The 17799-nt window shown below is 47.4% G+C and overlaps 2 protein-coding genes and 1 long non-coding RNA gene across 8 annotated transcripts in view; 2 read left to right on the top strand and 1 right to left on the bottom strand.

Moving 5' to 3' along the window:
* The window catches only part of CAMKK1 (calcium/calmodulin dependent protein kinase kinase 1), an 81724-nt gene extending 69842 nt beyond the window's left edge, over positions 1 to 11882 (top strand). For 5 of the 6 annotated variants that reach the window (XM_065037103.1, XM_065037104.1, XM_065037105.1 and 2 more), the window contains 3 exons: positions 347 to 450; positions 5128 to 5175; positions 7480 to 11882. In XM_065037103.1, the coding sequence (XP_064893175.1) occupies positions 347 to 450; positions 5128 to 5175; positions 7480 to 7552 (225 nt within the window). In that variant the 3' untranslated portion in view covers positions 7553 to 11882. The remainder of the gene's footprint in view (positions 1 to 346; positions 451 to 5127; positions 5176 to 7479) is intronic. The other variant, XM_065037108.1, reaches the window with a different exon arrangement.
* Positions 11883 to 14352: 2470 nt separating this feature from the next.
* LOC135575913 (uncharacterized) lies at positions 14353 to 14772 on the top strand. Its single transcript, XR_010467365.1, has 2 exons — positions 14353 to 14438; positions 14662 to 14772. It is a non-coding gene; the product is annotated as an uncharacterized LOC135575913 (long non-coding RNA).
* A 1032-nt stretch (positions 14773 to 15804) lies between these two features.
* On the bottom strand, positions 15805 to 17739 carry MIS12 (MIS12 kinetochore complex component). The gene has a single exon (XM_005501944.3). The coding sequence runs from the start codon at positions 17550 to 17552 to the stop codon at positions 16920 to 16922; it is 633 nt and encodes a 210-aa protein (XP_005502001.2). The 5' UTR covers positions 17553 to 17739; the 3' UTR covers positions 15805 to 16919.
* Between the last annotated feature and the right edge of the window lie 60 nt (positions 17740 to 17799).

Below are 17799 nucleotides of genomic sequence, written 5' to 3'. Positions count from 1 at the left end.
CCTTGTCAGTTTGTGTGTAGCCAGCAGTGTTCCTCGGGCAGTGCCTGCCTGGAGGGTGGCCCAGGAGAGCTCTGGTGCCTCCTTCTCCTGGGCTTGGACCACCAGGAGTGGCAGGCGGTGGTGAGCAGCGTCTGCTTTGCCTCTTGCCAGCAATGGTGTGTCCAGGGGTCTGAGCTCACTGCCTGGAAGTCACGTAGCTGTTCTGTGGGTTCCTTCAGTTCACGCTGTAGCTGAAATGCTGTTAAATGTCTGCTGAATTATTAAAGCAGCTGTTGTTAGACTCCTTTGAACTAGCTTCAAGGAGTCAATCCTGCTGTTCTCACTGGTGTGTTTTTCTTCCTTGAAGATCCTAGTGAAGGCCATGCTCAGAAAACGCTCCTTTGGAAATCCGTTCGAGGTTCAGACCAGGCGGGAGGAGCGGTCCATGTCTGCCCCAGGGAACTTACTGATGTACGTATGTACGGCTTTGCCTGGCTCTGCTGCACGTGCAGAGTAAAGGTGTGTGGGATGGTGAAGGAAGCAGTTTGTAAATCTTTCCATAGCAGTTAAGGACAAAACTCCTTTCTAAGTCAAATACTGAGGCTAAAATCTACCTCAAGTCCTCTAGGGTTAACCTACAATGCAGCCTAAATATTCTTTTTATACGTGCAATTCTCTTTGTAATGTGGGTTTGGCCTAAACATATCCAAGTTCCTAAACCTGGGTCTGGTTTTTAACCTCCTAGTTTATAATACACTCTGATCAAAGATCCGTTAGAGACTGCTGAACTAAAATAAGTTAAATTAGAGTTTAGTCTAGATATGTTGGAGAATTTAATTCTTCTTTTTATGGACAACAAAAAAAAGGTGCCAGATGAGCAGTTTTGCATGTTTTATAAACTCCAAATGAGATGACGTGGTTTGTCTGTGGAGGCGCATGGGCAGACAGCGGAGAACACTTTGACATTATGCTTTGATTTGAAAAACCATATGCTATTTTTTCACGCTGCCAGTTATCCAATAGCAGAACACATTTCAACGGGATATTTTGGAGGCTGGATGTAAATGGCTATACTGGGATGGAAAAGGGAGTAGAGAACGAATATTAGATTCATTTAAAAAATTTAAATACAAGGATTTGGATGTAAAGGGGTGGAGATTCCTCTGTCCTTTACTTGGTTCTTATTCATTCTCCCTCATTTTTGTTACTGATCCCCTTTGGAGCCAGGATTCTGGGCCATCAGTCCAGTGAGGAACAGCTGGACCATTAGCCTGACCTGGGACAATTGTTTTCATGTTCTCACCCCACAGGATCTGCAAGGCTGTGGTTCACAACAAAGCTGCCTTGTCCTAGAATCATCCTTTTCCACCCCAAATCCCAGTATTGTGCCTGGCAGACTCCCACGAGGGTGAGCTGAGTGTCTCACTGCACCTTTGAGAATGCAAATAGCAGAGTCGTGTGCTCTCTCGCAGGCGTGCGGGGATTTAAGGGCTCAGCTCAATTAAGGACGATAATGCTTTAGGGCCCCACTGTGTATCGGAGACTTCAATGAAGACTTTGCCTTTGAGTCTGGGAGCAGGTAGTGTCAGAGAGCAGTTTAGCAGTTAAACAGCCCAAACACAAGCATGGCTGCGGGGACACCTCTGCAGAGCATGGCAGACACGGCTCCTTCACCAGCTCAGCACAAGGGGTTTGTCCTCATTTGTTTCCCTTGGCTCATTGCCTTCCAAATTAGTTATCGCTAATTTGACACACATCCCTGCCTGTGTCTTCACTATCATTCTTGGTCACTGCATGGCATTGCTCTGAGATGGGAGAACTTTTACTACATTTGAAATAAAAAGTATTGCATGCTTCCTGCTGTCCAGGACAGCTAATTTGGAGCAAGGCAGGTTTTCTTCTTTTCAAGCTCTGCCTGAATTGATATTTTGAGGTGATCTTGCTGTTTCAATACCCTGGGCCTCTTTCCAAAAGGGACCCGTTCACTTCCACCTTCATCTGAGCTGCTTGGAAGCCGCTGACTAACCAGCTGGTGGGGAAGCTCCCAGACCCTCACGCTGGGGCTGGTTCCTGCCTGGAGCTGGGCACCTTATCTGCTCACAACAAGTAAAGCTTGATCTAATGTAATTGTGAAGTTCCTAGTTAGCTACATTATCACTGTCTAATCCCTTTAAAAAATCTTTTTAGGCTTTCAAGATGAGCTGTAAGCCTCCATTTTTACTTTTATTTGTCTCCTTTCTAAAGTTGCAAGCCAAATTCTTCTCAGCTTATACAAAACCAGTGTCTTTCCCTGTCTCCTCTCATTTCAGTCTCATGTTTCTATTCTATATTTACATTCAGGCCCTTTGTATGGGACTATACTAAAAGGTTTTTGAAAACCTTGTGTGATTTCCACTGTTGTGCTGCTGTGTCCAGTGCCTTTGGTTTACAAGAGCAGGTCAGATGAGGGACAGAGCTGTGCTCATGCTGGGCTGACCTCTGCCCAGCAGTGTAAGCGCTTAGAAATGCCAAATAAAACCCTGAATGGTCTTTGAATTTGCCAGTTCTCCACTGCACTAACCCCTGCACTTAATTTCTCGGTCTCACGCCACCAGTGCCAATTTTGGGCAGTAGTAACTGATGTTATCCTAAATTAATTAATGCACAACTGCAGCTTTGAGAACCCATCTCGAAACCCTTCTGTTTAAAAGAAAGACATTGGCAAAGCTCTTTCGACAAAGTGTCATGTATTGAACACCACAGCAGAGATTTATTTTTTATTAAGAAACGTGGATTATTACTTCAAACTTTGGAAAATGCTCGACTGGTTGAATATCATGAATAATAGATTTGTTGAATCTAATTACTTGGATTTTAAATGAACCAAGTCTAAATGGGAATGTTCGTCAGTCAGTGAGTTATCTCTTGATTACAGTGTCATTTCCACAGGGACAAACAGAACTAGACACTAAGCCCATGCAGTTCTTAATTCATAGCAGGTTGTTCTGTAGTAAAACCACCCTTAATACACACCTAAAATATAACATCAGTGCAAATGTTATGAATCACGCCATACTAGCTAAAATAAGTTTTCAGTGAGTCTGCATGACTATAATTTTCTAGACTCTAGCAGAAACAGATGATATTGGTGTCGCATGAAGGCTTTGCAGAGTTCTTGCACGTCAGGCCCCGTTTCCACCCCTGTGGCTGGACAGGGGACCCCAAAAGTAGGACTTGCCAGAAGGGCAGCACTGCCCTTTGATTGCCCGCAAGGAGCTCAGATTAAAACAAGCCACAGGTTCCCAAGTAACAAAGCTTCTCTCAGCAGCAGGGTCTTTAGAGAGTGGTGAATCACCTCTTGTAATATTGCATCTCCTTCTAGTTAAAGGTAGAAAATAGCTTGTTGTGTTTCTATGCAAGAAAAAAAAGAGAAGCAATTAGAAAACTCCAGTTTCACATTTGATTTATTTAATTAGGCTGCATGCGAAATTGCCAGAGCCCCGCTCGCTGCTGTTTCAAGCGTCTTACATCTGTGCCCGTATGGAGTTTGTATTCTGCAGGAAATCCTCTGACAGCTGAGTCTGCTTTCTGGTATTTGATGCCTAATTGATGGTTCTTAAAATGGATCTGTCCTTTAAGCAAATAGGAAGAGAAAGGAGCCATTTTAACAGCTCCTTCTTTGGGATTTGGAGAGGAGGAAGCTCGATCATGTGGCTGAATCTTATTTTAATTTCTTGTGCATTACCTGTGCACAGTGTGCTGGGCTCTGTTCTTGGAAATGCTTGGTGCAGAAGCTGCATGTGCAGAAGTCTGTGATAGCAGGAGGTTTTTCACATTTGCTGCAGCTTTTGTTCCTTTGGTGGACACCATTAAGACACCAGTGATTTGAAATAGTTCTTAAATTAGTACTGGGAGGAGAGAAGGCTTTTTTAGCCCTCCTTAGACCTAGAAGAAGCAAATTGCAGGCTATTTTTTGAAAACCCAGCTGTTCAGCACTCACAGCTAAGTTCTGGGTTTCTGTTCACAGTGTTTGCTACATTTCTTCTGCCTGCTCCAGATTTCTTCTAATTGAGTCAGCGCTGGCTTCACCACGTTTTATTACTTTCATTTATTGCAACTACTACCTATCAAATTAATTGCTGTGTTTTGACAGACCCAATTTACTTTCCTATTATGGCTGCTGTTGATGAAATGTAGTTGTCAGCTCCTGTATGGGGGATCAGTCTGGGTTTAGAAAGCCTGCCCTGTTTCCAGCCTTCCCAAAAAGAGCAAGCCGTGCTGTCCGTGTAGGCCAGGCACAAGCAAGCCAGGGGGAGAGGGAGGTAAAAAAGTGGCAGATCCACATCTCGAAGTATAAACAGCTTCTCCCGAAGCAGCAGAGAGGTGCCTGCCTCTGGCGGCTTTGCACTGAGAAAGCCCCAGGGCTCCGTGCCGTAGGGCTGCTCAGAACTAGGCTGCAGAGATCCCTCCAGGGCAGCCAGGTTTACAGCATGATATTTGATAAAGGAACGGCTGCAGGCTCGGTTTAAATTGGCAAGTGTTTCCATTAAAGCAGCTCCCTTGGTCTCTGCTAGTGCTTGGTGTCTGTCCCTCCAGTCCCAGGAAGATTTTAGGTAGGTAACACACAGGTGCTGCCAGAACAGAGTCAAACCCAACCAAAAGCCACATTGATTTGCACTGTAAAGAGAGAACTGTGTGTCTCATGGGAAGAGTCAAGCCCCACAGTGCAGGTAGGTATCACCTTAGTCTAACTAAGGACTGAGGCACCCACTGTGGCTCAGGATTTTCCTCTGGCAAAGACCTGCCGGACCCTGTGGTGGTGGCCCCAGGTTGGTGTAGCCCTGCCCATGATGGTGGCACCACCATGATAGGACACAAACCCCCCAGAGATGCCACATTACACGGTCCAGGAAAACACAACTGGATATCAGGAGTGTGCTGGGAACCACCTGGAGCTTTCTGTGGTCATAGGGGCTGGAGTGGGTTTGTACCAGTGCCACCAGTGCCCGTCCTCACCTGTCCTTCGGGCTGCAAGTAAACGTGACTGATGCTCCATCCTCCATTTCACTCTGTTTGCTGGCTCGTTAGGTGCAGAAATACAAGCTCCTTTGCCTGCTGCCATCATCTTCATGATCATTTTCTTCCTTTGTCTTGTTGTTTTGCTCTCAGGGACAGGCTCCTCTTAAACACATCTGTATATTTGCATCCGTCTTTAAGGTAATTCAGTGTTTGTGTCTCCCCTGGGTGCTGTAGAAATGTGTGTCCTCTCCTCAGCCTGCGTGATTTGTGTGGTAGTGAGAGCATTCGGCTCCATCCTTCCTTCCTGTAGGAGCAATTTTACTGCAGTAATTCTGTGTGTGTGACACTAACGTCTATGTATGTTTTTTTTAATTATTATTTGTGGTTCTTTGGCATTTCAACCTTCCTTGGAGAGGGAGGGGAGAGAAAAAAAAACAGTTGGATTTTAGCAGGAGCTGCTGGTCAGCCCCGTGTTTACAAGAGTAATAGCTACAGAATTTGGGAAAGGTTGAGGCTGAGATTTGGAACTGGGGCTCAGGTTTAATATTTAGTGGTTATGCAAAAGAAATGGAGCCAGAGCCATCTCTGCTCCGGCTGCTCCACCGTTCCCCTGAGCTTCTGCCTCTGATGCTGCGGTGAGAGACCAGGGAACGACCACCCGCTTCTCGATACCTTCGGGAGCAGCTCCACCGCTCCGGGGACGCTGGCTGCCCTGGTTTGCTGCTCCGAAATGGATGGATGAGCGAGAGCCGGGATGCTGCCTGTTCCTGGTGAGGAGGGGTTTGCGGAGATTTTCCAACAGTAGTCAAGAGGAGGCAGGCAGAGGAGGATGGGGACCGATGTGGCAATGTCGGTGACAGTGCTGCTGCCAGCTGCTACATTTTTCATAGAGAACTCCCTAATGAGGAATGGCCCTTTTTCTTTCAAGACACATTTTGAGAGTGACTGCACAGCCCAGCCACGGTCAGTTTTCCCCCAAAGTTTGCCCATGTCCTCAGTGGAGAGGAAGGGGACATCACCAGCCAGGTTATTGGTATTTGATGGGGTTTCAGTGTGGGCATTAAGCACTTGCTAGGAGTGCGTGTGTGTATATGCTGTGATTCAGCTCTTTGTAGGTTGTCCCATTCCATCCCTGTCCTGCGTTTCAGAGGGAAATGCTGTGAGGCTCCTTCCTTGCTGGACACAAAACACTGTAAATACTTGGTGGCTGTGATCTTCCTGCAGGTAGCAGCAGTATGGTCTCCTGGATAATTGCGTAGGTCAGGCTTTGCTCACCTGGGGTTTAAAAGCCATAGCAGAAATACAGTCTTATTTCTTAAAAAGAGTTGTTTAATGGAGATTTGTGTTCAGCCTCAGGCCTCACAGCACGAGCCCTGTGCAGACTGCTGAGCGCTGATGCCTTGATCTCAGCTGTGGTGTGTGCAACCCGAATTTAGCTGATATTCGCCACTGTGCACAGCCGTCACGTCAGCCTGTGTTGTTTTGAACCCTTCCCACGCTGGTGCAAGGGGCTGGGAGAGGCAGAACCTGCTCGGAGCAAGGGGAGCACAGAACACACCCCGGGCACAGAGCAGGCTGTGCCAGGCAGCTGCGGCAGGAGCTGAGCTGTGCTGGAGACAGGAGCCTCTGCTCCTGCGCAGGGTGGGGGATAAATCATCTAAAGAGGGTGATGACAGGCACCAAAGGTGGGGCCATTCCTCAGCCTCCCCTGCAGGGAAATGGTTCACGCTCTGGGTTCAAGGTCAAATGTATCACAGGGTTTTGCTGGAGCAGAGGCAGAAGGAGATGTGATTTTTAATAATTTCTGGTTTCTTTGAAAATTGATGCAGCCCTATCTGTGCTTTCAGTGTTGTTCCCAGCCAGACAAAATCCCCACTTCCCCAGTTGTCCATGCAAACTGATTGTCCTGTGGCCAGGCTGGCGTGAGCAAGGTCGGACGCCCTGGGAGATGCAGATCCTCACGGGTAGCATCCTTTACGCTGTGGTTATCTTCCCATCTTCATGATGGAGAAACGGGCGTTTTAGGTGCACATCATTCACGGGCCTGCTGTAGGTCACTGCCCTGGCTTTGCCAAACCAAGAAGGACGGTGTCAAGAGGATGGGGCCAGATTCTTTTCAGTGTTGCCCAACAACTGAATAATGGGCAACGGGCACAGACTGAAACACAGAAGATTCCATTTGAAAATGAGGAGAAACTTTACTTTGAGGGTGACGAAGGGCTGGAACAGGCTGCTCAGAGTGGTTTGGAGTCTCCTTCTCTGGAGATATTAAAAAACCAAGCAAGTGTTTAGGAACAAGCTGCGCAGCACTGCAGTGCATCGAGCTGGGATGTTGCTGAGCTGTTTACATGGCAGCAGCACAACGGGCTGGTTTGTTGCTATTCCTTCTTAATATTGATGTTGTTTCCCTGGGTTGTCTGTGGGGGAAAAAAAACACCCCCTGTTTTATTTCTTGTATCGCTATGTGTCTATAATCTCTTTATTTCCTTGCTGTTCGTGTAGAAAACAAGGGAGCAGAGAAGGAGGCAGAGACCCGGAGCTGCCCGACGTGTGCGAAGATGAAGCTACATCCTGAAGCTGCCCAGCTCTTGCAGGCTGGTCGTTCACGTGCCGCTGCTGTTGTACCCATCGTGGTGTTGCCTGGCACGCATCTGCCCTCATCGCCAAGTCTGGGGCCTGCAAAGTAAAGAAAAAACATATATATATATACCAAAATGGACCAACCCAGCAAACCCAGAAGGAGGAACAGGGCAGCAGCGAGGAGAAGAGCGAGTCCTCGGCAGCGCGGCCGGCTCGGCCCCAGGGCGGCTGCGTTCCTCGTGCGAGGTGTCCGTGTGCTCCTGCCCCTGTGCCTTGCTCTCCACTTGTGCTTCACCTGTGGGCTTTGTAGTTGGGTGTCTTGGCCGATGAATGTGGTTTTATTTGTAACGCAGCAAGCCAAACGGTGTCTCCTGGGTTGTTTCCCTCAGAGGCTTTTTCCTTGCTTTTTTGCGTTATCCATTTCAGTCATCAGGAAACAAAAATACATCAGATCCAGGCCTTATATTCATAGGACAACTGTTTTATGTAATGCATGGGTAAAGCACTTATATATCCCAAGACACATCCTGCTCCTATTGGAGCTGACAGCAAAATTTCTATGGAAATCAGTTAAATGAGGATGAGGTTCATTCTGGAGTGAGCACTGTCACTCTCTATGCCTTTTTTTTTTCTTTTATTCCTCAGTTTTGCACGGTGTAAATCCTGCCAGCATCGACGGCTTTAGTCAGGGCAGCGTCATAAAATAGAACTACATGATGTTCCTTGTAATGTGCAATGAGGCTTTGAATGTCGTAGAGCTCTGGAGTGTTGGGATGTGCTGTTACACAGAAAGGCTCAGTGCACCAAGGACATCTGCTCTTCCCAAACATGGGGCTGCACCCATCAGCTGTGCCTGCTCCTGTGTGTGTGGACATAGCTCTCAAAGCTGAAAAGAAGTAGCAGGTTTGGGGTGTATTTTAATTAACAGTGATTTCCTTTCCCTCACTCATCTTTAAAATGATGTACCTGATGCTTTTAAACTTCAATTTCCTGACCCAAACTGGGGGAGTTTCCTCAGGTGGAAAATGTTGGTGGAGGATTTTTAGACTAAGGAAAGCTACAGGCTTTAATTTTTATTTTAAGGCTAATTTTTACGCACATGCTGATGCTGCTATTTTATCCATAGACTGCTTCTAAACTTGGGATTTAGAAGCTTCATCTCTACAGTTTTACAGCAGGTGAAAGATTGCACTTAAAAGGACAAATGCAGCTATTTCAGTGGCTGTTGACTATATGGACTGTGTGTATAATCAGGAATTTCACTCTTGCACTCAGAGACTAAAAACCAGTGACATCAATCTATCAAAATACATGTCAATATTTTCTCTTGAGCTTTATGGGGTCTGAACATGCCCCTGGGAAGCCAATGGGATTGGATTCTTATTTTATAGTACGTAAATAAAGGACACTATTAAATTTGGTTCCTATATAATCATCTTACTGTCTTTTTTTAGATTAATCCTGAGGGCTTGGGACTTTGTCCCCTAGTTTTTCATGCAAGGGAATATGTCTATGAGGACTGCTGGTAGCGACTGGTGTGCTGGTGTTCCCATTCTGGTTCCTGCCATCTATTTTGGTGAATCCCAACATTTTCCTAACTGGGCTTTGCTGCTGGTGCCTTCTGCTCCCCATCCGCATCCTTCAGCCTCCACTCATTGGTCTGCAGCAATCAGTGGGATGCCCAGAAGCAGTCACCAGCCTGGGCTCTGCCCCACATCTCACCTGTAAATATTGGCAAATCAGGCAGTAATATTGCAGTTAATGTATTTAATTAAGGAAACCTTTAATTTTTAAAGCAGGCAAAGGGATTGTATCCTGTACATGTTACAGCTCTGGGCTTTTGCTCTGCATCACTCACATCCAGATGGTAAAATGCTGCCTGTGTTTGTGTGCTCAGCATCCTCCGAGAGCTTGTGCTTCTGCTTCAGGCACATGCTTGGACCTGTTGCCTTGTGATGAAGATTTAAGCACCTGGTAGAAGGGAGTGAGGATGGAGATGGGGACTCAGCAAGCTTGAGAGCATTGTGGGGGCTCTGCAAATGTGGGATGGGGATGGTCTCTGGGTGCAAACTGGTCTGTGCTGGGGACCAAGTGCTGGGGTGTCACCAGGTCCTGCTGTGCAGCAAGGGCTGAGCTTAGACACTCTGGGGAAAGGGCAGGAGCAAACTGTCCTATTTGTGGGGAAAAATGGGCTTTCTCCAGCTGCTGTCCCCAGAACTGGCTGTGGTGGAGCTGTGCCAGCTGTGGGGTGCTGGGTGAGCCCCCAGTCTGCGCTAAGCGGTGATCTGTGGACAGGGACACGTCTGGGGAAGTCACCTTAGCCCTGGGAGAAAAGGGAGTACCAGTAATCCTCATCCCCGTGGCCTTTGAAGGTCCCTTCCAACCCAAACTATTCTGTGGTTCTGTGATTCTTCTGAGCTCTAAGCAATATTTAGGTGGTGCTGAAAGAGCTCCAAGACTGTAAATGTGGGGTTATTTATTGTATTTTTAATATATGGTACAAATAATTTAGGGAGGGAGAGACACTTGGCTAATTCAGTGAGTTGTTGGGGTTATTCTAGTAATGCCTCAGGGGTGGGAACTGCAGGGCACGGCTGCTGAATGCTGTTCTCAGCCTCAATTAATGTGACAACACAAATGATCATTTACAAATTAGCTCTAAGTCATGTTCCTTTAGTGGTAGCTTGAGGTTCGCTTCAGTTTTGGAAGGCAATGGGTATTTTTTTATGATTATCCCAAAACCTACTTTGATAAAAGTTGTACTTTCTACTGAAAGAAATCCTTCTGTGGGGGGACAGCTGGGAAACGTGGGGTCTCTGGCAAGCCCAGAAAATCCCACTGAAGCTAAATAGCTCTGCACAGCATGGTGTGATAGCTCAAGCTGCTTGTTTGGGGGCTCTAGGGAGAGCAGTTTGACAAATGCCAGAGGGCATTTGCTGCCCTGGAGAAAATATCCCTGGGGAATGAAACACAGAAGGTGGGAGCAGCCGATGGTCGGGCAACGGTGGGGTTGGCCACGGGAAAGCTGATTTTGTGTACATCTGAATGGAACCTAGCAGGGGGGCGGTGTAGATGCTCCACACAAAACAAACTGCAGGTCAGTGAAACGACTCCCAGGATGGGGTTTAATTCCTTATTTATTTCCAGACCCACAGGGAGGAGCTGGAGGGAGGAATTTCACGTTCCTTCAGCACATCTCTGTATCCTGAAGCCGCCAGCAGCGCTGTGGCAGGGGCTGGAGGAGTCTTTTCCCCATCTCTGTGGTGTGTGAGAAGCTGTTGCATGACGGCAAGTTATCCTTCAATGGTGCAGCTAATGCGAGAGATGCAGAACAAATGCAACAAGGGTTTTTATCTCTGCGGTGTTGTCTCTAGGCAGCTTGGCTGTGTGAGTTAAAAGTCTCATTTACGATCCTGGGCAGCTTCATCAGTGATTTCCAGGTGTAAAGCCCATGTCTGCGGTGTTTTGCTGGCTGCTGTGTATTACTGTTCTGCTACAATAAAAGATGGTCCTTCTTCAGGACGGGTGATCTCAGCTTTGTGTCAGATGGTGATGGCAGGAAGGGCTATGGAGGGGATGCGGAATCTCGATAAGGTTAAAGATATCAAAAGGAAGGAGGATTGTGCTGCAGGAATACTGGAGACTGGCAAGCAGATAGTGCAAGTTTTGTGTGTATCTATAACTTTGGGTACCAAACTTCTCCACTTTACCAGGGCACATTTATGGTGTTGTTTGCTGAGTGAAGCAGTGAAAGGAATCTCTTTCCTGGCCCAGATGCTGCTACAAAAGACCATGCTCTGATCGGGTCCCTCCCAACTTGAATTAACCTGAATTACACCACAACTCTGTTACTCTGAATGCAGCCTCCTGTGGGACCAGGGATAGAAAGGAGCTCGAGAGCTGATCGCTGCCTTTCACCTTCCCTTCCTGAAAAAGGCCATTTACGCTCAGAGTCACTGCTGGCAGATGCCCAGGTCCCCCGTCAGTAACCACAAGCCATTGGTTAAAGCGTTCCAAAAAAACCCAGTGTAAATTTAAAAAAAAATTACAACTTTTGGGGATATAATTCGGATCCTCTGTGCCGTAATTTTGTTGCTGTTTCTGATTTATAGGCCTGTTCTGTTAGTATTTAAGTATACTTGGTGTTAAATATATGACTCTGTATGTACTCTGCTATAATTCAAGCATGATGTATAGGCACTCAGTACTGTAATGGCACATGGCCGTTACACTGTAAATATGTACCATGAATAGAGAGGCTATTTTTTGCATGTTTTGTACTCTGGAACTGAAGAGAAAATGGCAATAAAGTCCACGGAAACGACCCTCGGTGTCAGCGCGGTTCCTGGCGCGTTGCTGGCTCTCGCATGCTCTCTGCTGTTCAAGCCCTTTCGGCTGCAGCAAAGAGGCGCATACGGGGTTCCGCTGCTCCTTTTCACCCTGCGCTTTCCCTGTTGGGCTTTTCCCTGGATGGAGAGCCTCAGCGACCCCACCATGCTTCGGTTCCGCATCACCAACTGTTACAGCATCTTGCTGTTACGTGGCCTGTTAAGTTGTCTTGCCTTAATTGCGTTTTTTTTCCAAAGAAACATGCCGTTTGCTCTGAAGAGGGGTTGTGCTGGGCTAGAGCCAGCTCCGCATGGTTGTGGAAACCGCAGCAAATCTGCTGGGCAGAACTGGCTGATCCCATTGTGCTCCAGGGATCTTCCCCAGGTGGAGGCAACTGCTCTTGTCTCATTTTTATAATACCAAAAGGAAAACAAACAGTGAAGGCTTTATCTCATCACCTGTCGTTAATGTTCTGCCCAGACACACGTTGAGCCAAATAACCACTAATGCTAAACACACTTTTTAATTTGCGGGTATATAAATTGCAAGCATCCTCATCGCTCAGGGGTCACAGTTTTCAGCCTCTTTGGTTCAGCAAACCAGGCTCAGCTTCCCATGAGTTGATGTTTTTGGTTTCACAATCGGGACAGAAATGGGGTGACCAAAACCTTTCCAGCCAGGAATGGTCTCACATACAGGCCCAGGTCTTCAGCTGTGCCCAGGCAGCAAAAGTGAATGGAAAAAGAAGAAGAAACTTGGATGCATCATATCCTGACGTGTGTTTTTCCAGCAGAGCTGGGCTGTTTGCTGTTGTGCTGTTGGGAGTGGATGCACTGGAGGGTGAATGCTCAGTTTCACTGGATGACCCACATTGTTTCTAGATGAGCTTTGCTATTTAATCTGTATTGGCAAAGTCGCCAAGAGTTGGGCATAGCTTAGGAAATCCCTCACCTCCCTTTCCTCCATCCCTGAAGAAAGCAGGAGCTGCTTTGTGCCCTGAGCCAGTTGTCATGTGCCAAGAAACATCCCGTCACAGAAATGTCCCTGAGTGGGTCCTGGCATCTCCCCCGACAGCCGGCGGAGGGTAAGGAGACACATCTGTGCTTCACATTGGGATGTAACAGCTTCGTTTTCCTGTTCTGTTTGCAGCAGCAGGCTGCACACGGAGATGACAATTGGTGTTTCCCAGCAAACCACACTAAGACAAAACCTGCTATTTATTTTGCAAACTCTGAGCAAACAGCACTTTGTGGCCCTGTTACTTGTACCAAGGCATACAGTGATGAGCATCACTTAGACAAAGTTCTAATTGAAAGAGAGGGGGGTTACTTGAATTTTATAAGCCATGCAGCTTTCTCTCTCACCTGGGGATGTTCGTTCCTAACAAGTCCATTCTCTGCATTTTTGTTGAGGAAATGACCCTCCCTGGGGTGACGATGAGGACGGAGGCTGCATCTCTCCCAAAATCATGGTGGAAGTGGCTGGGGCTCAGTGGCTGCGACGGCTGTGGGCTGACTCGGTGCTGGAAAGTTGGGGACAAGCTCCATCACCATCTCCTGTGGGCTCAAGGCAGCCACTGAACATCACTTTAAACTTCTTATCCTCTTGTTTTTTTCCTTTGGCTTTTCTAGCTTATTTCTGGCACACCAACACCAAATTGGAGACTAAAGAACCCAAACCCCCTTTGGGGCCAGGTGGTTCGGTGCTGCAGTGATCCTGACTGGCTGAGCCTTAGCAGGTGAGGGAGGAACCACGTTGCTTTGCACTATCAGAGAAGTCGTTTGTGCGATAAGCTCAGAAAAACATGCCCAGATGTGCCCCAGCGCCATAGCAACAGGGCTGAACCCGCTGCAACCAGCACCACGAAAGGAAGGAAGGAAAAACCTCCCTGTAGGAGGGACAGGCAGAGGCTCGAGGGTGCAAACAGGGACATCAAGGCCTCATTAACGCATGAGCACATTTGTTGGATTAATGCTATTGCCCACTCCCACGCTGGGTAGATTAATACCCCAGTGTTTTGGCAAGGAGTAAATAAAATATTGAAGTCACATAATTGTTCCCCAGGGTTGTAGCATTCCGGTCTCACCGTCATGGGTCATGTCGCTGCCACCGTCATGGGTCCAGCCCTGAGACATGGTCGGTGATGTGTCCCAGGCCAGTAAGTGTCCCCAGGGTTTATGGTCATGTGCAAATCTTGCTGGGGCACTCGATCTGGGGTTTGTTCCAGCCGGATAAATGGTTTGCAAGCCACTCCTCCTCATTTTCTTTTAAATGGGCTGCGTTTCAAAATGGATTTCTTGAGCAGTAAATTATGATTTAGTGCTTATTATAACAGTCATTAAGAGCTGGCTTCTGCTGTAGCATTATACCAAATACTAATTATTAGAAATTAAGGTGGCAGGAGGGAATAATATTCTGAATTGTGTAAGTAGGAGTAATAACAGCCTGGGAGGTATAAGTGAGACAAAGCAGCAGGTGAATTCCCTTTCTGTGGTGACATGAAAGGTGATAAAATCCCCAGAAGCTGGTGTGCGGGAGCTGCAGCTGCCCAGGTAGAGGGGGTGCTGGGAGGTGCTGGGGAGCTGCTGGGGGATGAGGACAAAAATAATCAGAGCAGGGTGGTCGCAAGTGTGTGGCCATCGGGCCCAACGTGTCTGGTTTTGGGCATCACTGCCTGGTGGGATCCATCCAGGGATGTGAGCTCCAAAGGCTCTATCTTGCCTTTATGTTATTTCTCTAGTTCATTTGATGCTTTTATTCTTTCCCCTCTTCCAGGCTGAAGTTAAGTCCTCTATGATGATTTACAATAAAAGCTGGGAAGATGTTTCTGCTGGGCCTGATATTAGATGACAGCACGTCCTTTAGAAGCTGCAGGTGTGGATGCTGGTAAGTATTTGCTCCCCGGGCTTCAGACATGGCCTGTCCACCTCTATTTTTTGTGGCAGTGGAGGCTTCTCAGGACTGCATTTCGGGACAGGGGAGCCTCTTGCTTAGTCTGGGCCAGCCAAAATACCTGTGACAGAAAATCTTTTGGCATACTGTTTTTTGGTTTTATTTTTCATCATTATAATGGCTGGTGTCACATGAGCATCTTCTCCCTGCCCCGCTGGTCCCTTCAGCTCCGCTGTGGGACAGGGACAGCAGTGGCACTCATGGGGACAGAGGGAGCTGACCCACCGCCAGCCTGAGGTGAAGCAATTAGTGTGGCTGCCACCACCATTTCCTGCCTGTAATTAAAGCTTTTAATGAGGAGGCACGTGGTAACCCTCCTTGCCCTGGCTGGCATTCTGCCAGGTGTGGGTTTATTAATAGCTGCTAATTACACCATCAATCAGTACATACATTGAGGGCAGCCCTGCCTGGCCCCGAGTGCTCAAAGTGGCCATGAACACTGCCAAAAAAATTCTTTATTGTATTTATTCTTTCCCTTTGCAATGGGAACTGAACACCCAATGTTTGGAGAGTGTTTTGGGGACATCCCTGGGACACGGTGCCGACTTCTTCCCCACTGCGCCCAACCCCTCCTCCAGACTGACGTTAACAGGGAAAAAACAAAGATGCACTTTTTCAATAAGATTATCTCCATCAGACACTGTATTAACTATGACATTTTTCCTACCCTTCAGACTTCGATAACTTTTAAGTCACTAGGTTGTTTTCGAAACAAATAATTTTTACCTGATTCCCTACTTTTCCCTCCTCTGAACTCCGACCCCCACACAGACAAAAGTTCACTACAACGTCTAGAGCTCAACATCCCAAATTAATTTCCTCTGTGAGGATTTCACGCGTGGCCACCGACTCTCCCAGGTCTCCAGCCGCTCATCGAGGCAACGCGTGTTTAAAGATTCTGCTTTGACCGAGCTGATTCTGTATAAAGTCTTGAGAAGTCTGTGAAGAAAGAATCACAAAGTGTACTTTATGCTTTTAATACATTTTTATTGCTGTAACTTCTAAATCACTCACAAGTTTGATGTCTTTCAAACATCTATCTTAGTAAAATAGAAATTAGTATTGATATTTCATGATGTGTCTGTACAGTAGATTCAAAAGCTGCTGAGGCAAACAGAAAGATGCAGACAGACTGATGTATGGTGAAGGAAGTACAGATAGAAAAAGCTTAATGAAGTGACTTCAAAGAACTCGAGCACTTCAGTCAGTCTTCACAACATTTGTACATGGAAATCTGATTAAACACGAGTAAAATGAACTTGGATATTTAGTAGAAAAAGGACACTGGGTGACAAAATATCAAAACAAAATATATAGACAAAGCACCACAAGCTAAAGCAGAACAAAGTGATTGAGTTGCTCTTTTCCTCCAGTGGGTTCTCTCGGTCTCTGGAGCAGCTTGTGCTCCTCACCTAAAGAAAACACAAGCTGCCTCCTTGCAAACTCATGTGGAGGTGAATAACCCAGATATTTCAGAAATTGGGTTGAAAATCAGTATTGATGCAAACAGATCTATTTCTCATCAGAGCCATGACAACAGTGTTACCATCTCGCTCTTCTCTGTGAACGTCCTTGTTGTTGGGTTTGGAAACACAGTGAACGGCACCTCGGCCTTAAGCAGAACCTGCGTGTGCAGCACAGCACAGGGAGCTGGCACAGAGCCCCAACCTCCACACTGCTGGAAACACCAACTCTGAACTGGTGTCAGTCTGGAAATTCACTTCCTACAGGTCTTACTTAGGCATCTTTTTTTAAACAAATAATCCTTACAATAAACAAATGCTACGTTGTGTTCAGAGTTGACATTCATAAAGTCAGGAACGGGCATTCATGGCCAGATTATCCAACCCAAAACTTATTCCAAATCACCAGTTTCAGAGTTACATTCTACAGGTTTTTCCTCTCCCTGCCTCCCTAGAGAGGTGCAAAATAGGCGTAAACTGACCATTCAGCAGCTTCTAGTCTAGATCCTGCCAGGAATAAAGGAGTAAGGGATTAAGGCAGATGCTTCCAGAAAGATAAACCTGTATCATTTTAAGCAACCCATTCAAATTATTTTTACTGCCTTTACAGAATTTCCATTACAACAACTGCTCACACTTCTGTATTTTTTTGTTTTTCTCTTCCACGTCTTTCAGCACATCTCGCAGCTTCTTGGAGTTCTGTGTCAAGAACGCAAAGCTTTCTTTGAAGTTGCCGGTCCCATGCTCCCTACAGACATTCTCCAGCCCGTCAAACCACTGTAAAATCTTCTCGAGCTCGGCCTGAACCACCTTTTGCTCCTCCAGTTCTGCCCGTAGCGCCTGCCCGGCGGCCGCCTCGGCCCGGAACTGCTGCTGCAGCTGCTTGATCTCGTCCTGCAGCGCCTGGAACTGCTCCCTGCTGTACGGGTACTGCTCGTGGGCCTTGTCCTCGGGGAGAAGCACGTTCTTGGGGATGTTTAACACCAGCTGCAGAAGCACTTTTTCCATCGTACCGAAGAGTTTATCAAACTGCTGCCTCATGAAGAGAAGAAAGTTCTCCGTGCTTTTCCGGATCTGGAAGGGGGTGATTTTAGAGTCGGGAAGGCGCTCCAGCTTCTTCAGGATGACGCTCTCCACCACCAGCATGATTTCGAAGAGGTAGTCCTGGAACGCGATGTAGATGCGCAGCAGGCACGTCTGCGGGGTGAAGCCGAAGAACTGCGCTTCGTAGGCCCGGGGATCGACCGACATGGCGGCGGGGGAGACCCGGTGAGGGAAGGAGAAGCGCAGGCCGCGGGAAGGCCGGAGCTGAGGGGAACCCGGCGCAGCCTCCCACACCGCGACCCGCAGAGCCAGTACCGACCGCCGCTCTCCCTCCAGCCGCTTCCCGCCTCGTTCGAACTCCCTCAGGAGAGCGGCACCGCCCACAGCCAATCAGCGACCGCGAGCATCAACGTACCGCCCAATCATCAAGCGCTCCAGCCCTTAGGGGGCGGGG

Source organism: Columba livia, chromosome 20 (genome assembly GCF_036013475.1).
Source record: "Columba livia isolate bColLiv1 breed racing homer chromosome 20, bColLiv1.pat.W.v2, whole genome shotgun sequence".
Taxonomy (NCBI): Eukaryota; Metazoa; Chordata; class Aves; order Columbiformes; family Columbidae; genus Columba; species Columba livia.
The sequence above is the reverse complement of the archived record's forward strand: the minus strand, read 5'-3'. Positions and strand labels throughout refer to the sequence as shown.

What these genes read in the sequence shown, in the direction of transcription:
- MIS12 (XM_005501944.3), bottom strand. Translation starts at nt 17,552, where the DNA reads ATGTCGGTCGATCCCCGGGCCTACGAAGCGCAGTTCTTCGGCTTCACC.